Source organism: Babylonia areolata, chromosome 7 (genome assembly GCF_041734735.1).
Source record: "Babylonia areolata isolate BAREFJ2019XMU chromosome 7, ASM4173473v1, whole genome shotgun sequence".
Taxonomy (NCBI): domain Eukaryota; kingdom Metazoa; phylum Mollusca; class Gastropoda; order Neogastropoda; family Buccinidae; genus Babylonia; species Babylonia areolata.
In genome coordinates this window covers 28,518,232-28,529,424 of record NC_134882.1, presented here as the reverse complement: position 1 = coordinate 28,529,424, position 11,193 = coordinate 28,518,232, and the positions used below count along the sequence as shown (strand labels likewise).

At 39.5% G+C, this 11,193-nt stretch overlaps 1 protein-coding gene across 2 annotated transcripts in view; it reads right to left on the bottom strand.

The window, feature by feature from the left end:
- Window positions 1-2,530: 2,530 nt before the first annotated feature.
- LOC143283946 (uncharacterized) overlaps window positions 2,531-11,193 on the bottom strand; it is a 57,280-nt gene continuing 48,617 nt past the window's right edge. For both annotated transcript variants that reach the window (XM_076590403.1, XM_076590404.1), the window contains exon 25: window positions 2,531-8,420. In XM_076590403.1, the coding sequence (XP_076446518.1) occupies window positions 8,370-8,420 (51 nt within the window). In that variant the 3' untranslated portion in view covers window positions 2,531-8,369. The remainder of the gene's footprint in view (window positions 8,421-11,193) is intronic.

Genomic DNA, 11,193 nt, shown 5'->3' with positions numbered 1-11,193 from the left:
TGAGTCAGAATGCGAAAGTGGCCCCCATATTCGACAAGTTGTTGACTCGCAACAGTGCTTTGCCACTGAAGCTGTTTTTGTTTTTTTTTCTTTTTGTTTTAATTTTAAATATGCAGATGCAGTGGCAGATTGTGAACGGCTGCTTCTCACCAAATAAATCATTAACATGTGGGAATGACTCATTTCTCTCCAGTCCTGTTTTGTGTGTGTGTGTGTGCGTGCACAGCGTGTGTGCCGTGCATGCAGGATTCATGCAAATCTTTCATCACATTTTTTTCTAAACCTTTAAAATCCCATGAGCAAAACAATTAAAAACTGTCTTGTATGAAGCTGTTGTCATACAACGGTAAAACAGACCAAAAAAAGAAAGATAAAAAAGCACCCCCAAATGAAATACTGAGAAATGGCTTACCTTCAACTTCTGGTTTAGTTTGTGCGTGTGTGTGTATGTGTGTGGTCCCGTAGAAATACACAATAATTTTATGCGTATGTGTATACCTTGTGAAAATAGTGTGGGGGGGGAAGGGTGTTGTTTTTTGTTTTTTGGTTGTTGTTGTTTGTTTTTGTTTGTTTTTTTTGGGGGGGTAGGTTGTTTGTTGTTTTTTGTTGTTTTTTTGTTTTTGTTTTGTTTTTTGGGTTGTTTCTTTTTTTTTGGGGGGGGGGGGGGGGGGGCGGGGGGTGTTAATAAAGAAAAAAAATATGAGTAACAAGCAAATATGGGGTACTGGGAATCTTTAAACAGAAAAAAAGGAAAAATAACTGCAAACTAACCGAGAAAAATACGAGAAACAACTTCCTGCAGTTTGAGCAGAAATACCAGGTGATTGTCAAATGCAACCCTCAAGGCATTACTGTAGACAAACAGCATACCTATCTGATTCGCACAGTAGGTAACTTTTGTCAGACACCTTTGTGTCGATTGTATCCAGGCTATAAATACCGGAATATACTCTTTTTTTTTTGGCCCAGCTTCCAACTAGGTGGAGCTTTCCTTTCTTCCTTCCGTTGAGTGATCAGTCAAGACCTGACTATTCTATCACTGAATAAAAGGGGGTCCGCGAAAGAAACATTTAGGTCTACATAGGTTTATATATAAATATATGTAGGTAGGTAGGTAGGTGTATTTACATCCTGGAGACCATCGACACAAAGGTGACGACTGAGCTAGCCTCCACAGCTCTCTGGGGCAAAACGTTCCAATCCCGGATGGCAGATGGGAGGAAACCAGCCTGCCTGTATCTAGTTTTGCAGATTTGCTCCAGCTGCTTAGTGTGGGTGCGTCGCTGTCGTGGTGGTGGTGGTGGTACCAGTTTTTCTTTCAGCAAATTCATGCTTACATAATTATGTTTGAATTTATACTACAGCATGGTAAGTCTGGCTGTTTGGCGGCGTTGTTGCAGGGAGGGCCATCCAAGGTCTTGTAGCATTGCTGAGGGGCCGGGTCGTCCAGTTGCTTGCAACTGGGCGAAAAGCGAAAAGTAGTAGCGTGCTGGTCAAAATCCACTTTCCGTTTTTTTGTTGTTTTGTTTTTTTGTGTTTTTTTTTGTTTCGGCTTGGAAACCTGTCCACTCTGTGTAGACCTAGATATATCTTCCGCAGACCTTTCAGTCAGTGATAGAATAGTCAGGTATTGACTGTGATCACTCTACGGAAGGAAGAAAGGAAGGAAAGACCGTCTGTGATTGAATACAACGCCTGTCGTGTTTCTATGTGCTATTTTTAGTTCTGCAGAAGCTTTACATAAAAAAAATAATAACAAAAATAATAATTAAAAAAAAAAAACAAAAAAAACCCGGCGTGCTTCTAAATCCGACCGGCTCGATCTAAAAACCCGAGCGATTTAGTCACTCGTTTTGGTTCTCAAGGCATTAATGTCGACTGGCAGCATAATTATCAATTTGGGTCGCATTGCCAATGACTTTCGAAAGACTGTGACTGAATGCGATGTTTGTCATGTTTCTGTGTCCTGTTTTATTTTTTGTTCTGCAGAAACCGTTAAAAAAACGTTGGTGTGCCTGATCTAAATCCGACCAGCCTGATCTAAACCCGACCCTGTTGGTATAATGCCGACCAGAGTACTGAATATGTGCATTGCTGGAGCTGAAATGACTGTCCTGTTTGATCTGCTCCACCACCCCCAACCACATCACACAAACACTCCCTCTTCGCTAGCTGATGTTCAAAAGATTGTTGAAAACTCAAACTGATCACTTCTAAAAGGCACTGTATTTTCTAAATTTTGTTGTGGGAATGTATTTGTTAACATTTAGCGTTTTATGTCCATGGACGAAGTGTTGTCTGTTTGCAGACTGAGCAAAAAGCTTTCTGCTTGTTTATGTCTCCTTTTGTTGCCATTGGACAAACTCAGGCTGTGAAACAATGCTTCCTTGAATACACTCTCTCCCCAGGCATTTGTTCACACTTGAATAGACCCATAGTATCTAAAAAGTCTGACCCTGAGATGCAAAAACATATGTACACCAACTCACACTAATAAATACACACAATTACTTGTTCATGTATTTTAATGCAAGAACACACTCATGCACAACATGATGAGTATCACACACATGTCATGATGAATGCACAAATACTTCAAAGAATGCAAAAAGAAGCCAATGTCATCACCCTGAGCTCAGAAGCAGCTTCCACAGAACCTCAGATTAGTAACAACACAAAAGTTGAAAACAAATGAAAAGAAACAGAAGAAAATTGAATGAAAAACAGAAAAGAGCAAGTAACTCAGGCACATTAGCCCAAGACATGCCTCTGACACGGACACCTGAACATAACATGGTTGATAATAAACAAAACTGTATGTAACGAGCATACACAGCCAAAAATTGCTAACAGACACCTGGCACGTCCTTTGTGCAAATTAGTATACAACTTACTAGTCTAGTAAGAGTGCCCAGTTATCAAGTCCAGACAAAGACCAGAAATATTCATGGCTTTCTAGGAAAAGCAAGAGGTGAACAGACCAGCAAGGCAGAAAATATGAGGAAGAGACAACAGAAAGAAAACAGAAAAACTAGAAACAGAACAATGGAAAACGTTAAGGAAAATACTACAGCAATCCCCGAAGGTGGGGATACTATTTGTTCTGAAAGAACTTCTGGCATCCCTTTTTGGGGGAAGATGTCAGGTGCAGTTTTTGCCACGAAGAAAGTGAAAATATCCAGCACCTGTTTTGGAGAATAATTTCAGCCTTTTTTTCTGCCTTTGAATTAGCTTTGAATGAAAAATGCCAACATAATATGGAACTTAAAACTAGCCAAAGGGATGACTTTGGCAATTGCTCAACAGTCTCATCTGATGGTGTCCTTGATCTCTTGATCATTTATCATGCAAAATTCAATATCTACAAGTGCAGAATGAATAACCCCATCATCATGATCATGATTTGAAAAAAAACAAAAAAACCAACACATCAAATTACTTATTAGGGCTCCATGCCACATCCACAAATATGTGACACAGCATGTGAAAACCCAGCTCAAGTCTCAATTTATCATTTTTGACATTCACATATTTTCAGAAAGTTTAAAAATCACATATACAAAAAACAGAATCAATTTCACTTTTTCTTTTTTCTTTTTTGCTATATTTTTTTTCAAAGTTGGTGTGCCTGAAAAGAATAAATGGAGAAAATCGGCTCATAAAGAAAACATACTTTTACCTGCTTGTAACTTTAGAATAAGAATTATCTTGAACATGTATGCGGAGTCAAAAGATTCAGATTTAAGTAAACTATAAATTTCTTTTTTGAAAAAAGCACAAGATATTTCATATTTTCTCTCCGAACTCAAATGTCAAGAATGGCGAGTTGAGAGTGACGTCATGCCACAAGAGAGCAGAGTCAACAGTGACAGCAAATGTTCAAATGAGAGAGATAAAGGCCACAAAATTCCCACAATGCATCTTTTGAACTTTAGCTTTAGACCCCAAACCAATGTTCACACACTGCAGACATTAAGTGGTTTGCCACATCACTGGCTGAAGTAATTTCTGAAAAGCCTGAAGTCAAATGCACTGAACATTGCAACTAAAGTGACCAATGTGTGCAGCAGTACCACCAACAGCACATGCACCTAAAAAACATTACACTACAGTTTCAGGCAGTTTTTATTTTTTGCTAAAATACTTACCAGGTAGAGAGCAAAAATTACACTTTAAAGATACAAAATCTGTAAAAAAAAAAATTTTTAAAATAAATAAATAAATAATAATAATAAAACCTTTATCTTCATCATTTTTACCCCAACGGTTTGGGGTGGTTTTTTTTTGCTAAGAATAGCTGCCTGGGACTTTAGCCGGGTTTTCACGTGCGGTGTCACATATGTCATACCTAAATGTGTGTCGTATCACATTCAGGACAAAATGGTTTTACTATATAATATGCCACTGACTGATAATCAAAAGTAACAATTCCACAACACTTTCCCCCAGTACTTGTTTATACTGTTTTAGAATCAAAGAAGCTATCCTACAGAGATAAAGCTGGTTACTTCACACAATATAATCAGGCCATGTAATAATCTATGTCCACTTACATAAAATTAATTCCAGGTTCTAGAAATGAATCACTGAATATTCATGCCATCTTTTGTTTCTACTTCTTCTGTGTGTATGTGTGCGTGTTTGTGCGTGTGTGTGTGCGTGTGCGTTGTTCTTGTTCTTCTGCTCTGTATATGATGCTGCTTTTCTTTCTTAATATACAGAGACAGAGAGATACAGAGAGAGAAAGAGAGAGTGTGTGTGTGTGTGTTGGCAGGGTGTCAGTGTGAAGTAAGCTTCGAGATTTGGCCAAAGCAAACCAACTGGCCTAGTCTGCATCAGTTTGACATGATAAAAGTCAACACCAAAAGAGACATGCTGCAATAGAATAATGAAACATCAGTGGTGAGTAACATGACTGATACTGTGAGTGTGATAGTGACAGACAGATGAAGACACTTGAGAAATGACTGACTTGACTGGCTTTTTTTTTTTTTTCTGCGTAAGCAAAATCTTATTCAATACTGGAAGTCTACTGAAAGCTGTGAAAATACCTAAACTTTTTCCAGACCTTACAGTGTAACAAAACTTATTTACATAACTTTCCCAGTCCTCTCAATGGTCTTTCTATTTTTCCCAGGACTTTTCCAGATTTCACCGACTTTGTGGGAGCCCTGTGATACAAAGAGCCTCCAGCATCCCTGTGACAATCTGATCATGAGTAACATCTTCTAATGAAGCACTAAAACATTTAGCAGTAACTCTGTTCTTCCCCTTTTGGTAAAGAATCCTGTCTTTAACCATTTTTAGAACTTGAAAGTCTGAGGACTAAAACCAGTGCTGATTAAAAACAAACAGATCATTTAATGTTCATTTCGGAACCCACAAATGCCTATGAATACCGATAAATTTATGTACTAAAAACCACAATCAACCATTTTGTGAACTGTATACCGTGCTGACAATTCTAACAATCTGTACACCGCCACCTGAGTTAGAGACACATGCAAGAAAGAGTACATTATTGATAAGGAGAAAAAAAACGACTACACAATTGTGATCAATACAAAGTATACACATATATATATATATAAAAAAAGGGAAAAAAAACATGAAGCAGTGTGTGGTAACAGTGCATATAACTGTCTGCAAGGAACCTCCCCCCCTTTGCATACAATGTTGTTCCAGAATCAAACTGAGTTTAGTTCAGTGAACTTCAGTTTCTCAAGGAGGCGTCACTGCGTTTGGACAAATTCATGTACGCACTACACCACATCTGCCAACCAGATGCCTGACGAGTACCCAACGCACTTTGTCAGGCCTTCAGGAAAGAAAAATAAAATAATAATAAATGATAATAAAGAAATTAATAAAACAGACAGATATGTAAATTTGTATTTCTATTTCTTTCTTTTTTTTTTATCACAACAGATTTCTCTGTGTAAAATTCGGGCTGCTCTCCCCAGGGAGAGCACGTCGCTACACTACAGCGCCACCCATTAAAAAACAAATTTTCCTGCGTGCAGTTTTATTTGTTTTTCCTATCGAAGTGGATTTTTCTACTGAATTTTGCCAGGAACAACCGTTTTGCTGTCGTGGGTTCTTTTACGTGTGCTAAGTGCATGCTGCACACGGGACCTCGGTTTATTGTCTCATCCGAATGACTAGCATCCAGACCACCACTCAAGGTCTTGTGGAGGGGGGGGAGAAAATATCAGCGGCTGAGCTGTAATTCGAACCAGCGCGCTCAGATTCTCTCGCTTCCCAAGTGGACGTGTTACCTCTAGGCCATCACTCCACAGAGTGGAGTATAATATTAATAATATTGCTACAACTAATAACAGATAATAAGCAAATGAATAAATAATAACAATAAGAAGAAGAAGAAGAAGAAGAAGAAGAAGAAGAAAAATAAGTAAGTACATTAAAATATAGTGCTGTGAAACTGAAAGATGTTAAACTAATGTTAAAAACTAAAGAAACAACAACAACAAAAAACCAACCCTACACAAACTAATGACTTGGAAACTCATACACTGTAAATGACTTGAGTTATCAATGATCAGCTTGTTAAAGCCGGGGACGTGAATCAACAATCTTGAACTGAGCAAAATCCTGAAGCAAACTGTCACACTAAAGTAACAGCCAATGACAAAAATGACCCGTGGATACCACTGCTCTTGAGCACACAGTTCACAGACCAACCAAAAGTGAGCAAAGTAGAGAAGTTCCAACCAGGTCCATTCAGACTGTCGATTCAGCATTCATTAAAGAGGTTAGCATTCATTGAGGGAGGAGGCACTGGGGGGTGGGGAGGGGGGTCTGTATGTGGAATGTGACAACATCCACACTGAAGTCATTGGGTTTGTTTGTTGTTTTTTTTTGGGGGGGGGGGGATTGAATGAGGAATCTATATCCCAGAGACAATAATGAACATCCACAGACATTCTGGGGGAATGAGTGATCTATCTGTGAGACAGCGTCCACAGACTAAACATTTTGGGGGAAGGAGGGATCTATAACTGTTCAATGAGTCAATGCCCACAGGCTGCATATTTTGGAGGAATGAGGGATCTATAACTGTGAGACCCCCACAGTGTGAAGATTTGGGGGGAATGGGGGATCTGTAACTGTAATGCGAGTCATCACCCACAGACAACAATCTGTGTGAACTCCAATCTGCCTACCGTGTGATAAGCCTTCTACACCCCTCCATCCCAGACCTAATTTGTCCAGGGAGGGAATCTGCTCATACTCAAAGTCGTTTCCCTTCATTGCACTCCAATGGCATCAAGTCTGCCTGTTGTGGGGGTTTGTCTTTTTTCTTTTTTTAAATCAGTTTTCACAGCAGTCAACCAGAAGAATGCCAGCATGTGGCTAGTACAATGCTCAAGCAGGTATTCAGGCTGTTTCAACCTGAATCGAGTCCACATTCATGTGCGCCTTGACACTGAGAAAAGGTTTCCTTACAAACCTCCGGTGCAGAGAATGGGTCAGCAACAGTTGTAAACAGCAGGCAGTGTCCAGCATTTACACATTGTACCTTCATGGAGAAATTAAAAAAAAAGAAAAGAAAAAGCCACCTGCCTGTCAATTCCCCCATCCCCCCTCCCTCTTTCCTCTCCGTGTTACAATTATCATACAATATGTATCTTCTTCAGGCCCCTACAAATCCTGACATCATAGTCAGTGTTTTTGTCCTGCCTCAGTTGCTCAGCTGGTTCTGTCCATAAGCACAGATATGAAGCTCAGTCCACAGACTGCTCGGCTGTTTCAGTCCATAAGCACAGATATGAAGCTCAGTCCACAGACTGCTTGGCTGGTTCAGTCCATAAGCACAGATATGAAGCTCAGTCCACAGACTGCTCGGCTGGTTCAGTCCATAAGCACAGATATGAAGCTCAGTCCACAGACTGCTCGGCTGGTTCAGTCCATAAGCACAGATATGAAGCTCAGTCCACAGACTGCTCGGCTGGTTCAGTCCATAAGCTCAGATATGAAGCTCAGTCCACACACTTCCTTTCCACAGTCCTTGATGAGAGTATCAGTATCTGCGCACAACACTGCCGTTTTTGTTTAATCTCATATAAAATGCGCATGAATATCACAACCCGAACCGTCGCCATTCAATTTCACGTCAAGCAGAATCTTCAAGTGCAAAATGTTCATGAGCAACTGCTTCCATTCAGTTCTGTGCACAGCACCATCTTTCAGAAGGGGTCACTTCACACACGGACTAGTATGCACCATGCATCCAGAATCATCACTATCACAATGGTCAACTAAATACTGATTCACCTAAAGCCTGCCAGCAACTTCAGGGTGACAACAGTACAGGAATAGTGGGTGGAGACCAACACAGAGTCTCCTCGTCAGTGACCGCTGGGGGGAATGTTGCGAACTCCAAGAGGTTTCCTACTCCCCTGAAACACACAAGCAGCAGAAGTGAAATTCAAGGCTCAAATACATACCAAAAAAAGTCTTTACCCCTGGCACACAGAATGTTTCATAATAAATAAATCACTTATGTAGGCACACAGAATGTTTATACCACACAAATCAACTCTTTACTGCTGGCACACTGAATGTTTTGGGTTTGTTTGTTTTTTTAACTAAAGCTAGTCTTTACTGCAGCCAACACACACACGTTTTCAATTGAAGGCTGTATAGTTTCACTGTGACGAAAAGTAAAACAAGTTTGGGTAATGCTCCTTTCTGGTGAGTGACCAGCAGCAAGCTGAACACCAACAACAGAGCAGCAGTTCACCAAAGCATACCGAAATGTTTTCTGGTGAATACAATCCAAACCTGCATCCCTGACAATACAAGACCACTGGACTTTATCTTTTGTTGCTCTTTTCTTCTTCTTTTTTTTTTTTAATAGCACCAGCTGACCACATGGGGTCATACCAGGGTTGAAAAATATAAATATTTTAACCAACCTACAGCATGCCTGACACTGACCATTCCAAATGATTCCACCCATTTCTCATCAGAGGATGAAAAAAGCTGACCTAACAAACATAATTACACACAATAAACAAATCCATATATATAACAGGCATATAAAACACAAACAAACAAAAAAGAGAGAAAATTTTTTTTTTTTAAATGGGGAACAATTATCAACTCCAGGAGACGGAAAATATTCAAGGCTTTAGGAATGCATATACAGAGAGATACAGAGAGAGACAGAGAGAGAGAGAGAGAAGAGGAGGAGGCAGAGAGTGACAAAGAGAGATAACATTTTTTTTTTATTCAGATGAAGGCCAAAGCCCCTTTAGAGAAAGAGAGAGATAACAGGTGAAAGGACAAGCAGGGCAGAAAGTAAGAAAGGAAGAGATGACAGTAAGAAAAAGAAAAAGCCAGGAACAAAGTTATATGACCCATTGTGCATGTGGTCACCTGGCATAGAACTTCCAGATAGTGGGGATTCTGTTCCTACTGAAAGAGTCCCCGGGAGTGAGGAAGGATCTGCCACTACTCACTGAAGACATGAATTATAACATGGCATGATACAAATAAAATATATCACACATTATCACATGTATTCACAAATCTTTATAGTACTCTGTCAAGACCCACTGCTGATCAGATGGCATATGGACTGCTCCCATACATGATCTACAGTTTAAAATATAATAAAATCAATATATGAGTGAGTAAACAAATAAATGAATAAATAAAAGGATTTTTAAAAAAAGAAAAAAAAAGAAAATGATTATAATAAATCAATGTCTTGCTGCTAAGACTATCTAGTTTGGTGGAAGTTTTGAGAAAGATACGAGGGTCATTCAATAAATAAGGTGAATTTTTCAGTATAAGGACTTCTAATACAGATTAGTTGTTTTTGTTTTACTTCTTTTTCACATGGATTTAATTTGTTTTGCAGATTAAAAAAAACTTTTGGCGATTAACAAAGATGGCCGACCAAGAAGCATGCTCCAGGATTGAACAGCGGTCAGTTATCAAGTTTTTGGTTGCTGAAGGGTGCAAACCAGTTGAAATTCATAGGAGAATGTCAACTGTGTATGGTGCCACATGTTTCAGCCGAAAAAATGTCTACAAGTGGGCTAAATTGTTTAAAGAAGGACGGAGCAGTGTTGAGGATGAAGACAGGCCTGGAAGGCCTACAGAAGTGAGGTCTCCTGAGGTGATCGAATCAGTCAATGACCTCATTCAGTCTGGGCTGGGAACTGCTCCCTCATCCCCCTTACAGCCCAGACCTTGCCCCTTCAGACTTTCACCTGTTTGGTCCCTTGAAAGCGTTCACGAGAGGCACGAAGTTTGAAAGTGACGAAGTCAAAAGTGTTGTGAGCGACTGGCTGAGACATCAGTCCAAAGATTTTTACGCTGAGGGAATACGGAAGCTTGTGCACAGATGCGAAAAGTGTGTGACAGTGCTGGGAGACTATGCTGAAAAAAAAAAGTAAGCTTCTATCTGTATTAGAAGTCCTTATACCGAAAAATTCACCTTATTTATTGAATGACCCTCGTATTTCTCCTTTTTTTTCTATCATACTTTTATGTTATGTTTAAAACCTGTTTTGCTGAATATTGTGAACACTGCTTAGCCAATATATCCATTTCAAACATTCCAAACTATGAAGAACCAAGCTGCTTTTCTTTTTCATCTCATTGGCCTTGAATTAACAACAGTACGGTCAGCTGATCAGGTCTGGCATTCCCCAAAAGTGCTAGTCTGGTGAGATGATGGGGTGCCAGACCTGACCAGCCTGACAGGGCCATAAAAACAAACCAGTTGTTTTTTTTCTTCACAACTTAATGAAAGATTGCAACAAAGCTGAGAATGCAAGACGAACTTGTTCCCTGGCAGTCAATTTTAGCAGGGCAAGAAAACTGGAAAAAAAACATATTAAAAAAGAATAACTAAATAAAGAAACAAATAAATAAACAAATGAATAAAAGATAAATACATTTTGGAAAGGATTAGAAATGGTGTTAATGAATCTAAAAGGAACAATGAAAAATCTTCGAAGCAGCTAACACCATCCTTTCATGCCTGTTTCACAACTTCAAAAGACTGTAGACTGATCCTCAGACATCCCAAACAGGAAGGAAGCAGGGCCTTCAAGACTCATGTGTAAGACTTCAAACACAGGAGTTATGAACATCAAAGTTTGTTGACTTTGAAAAGAACAGACTGAAGCGGACCAGCTTCAACCACCTCTCCAA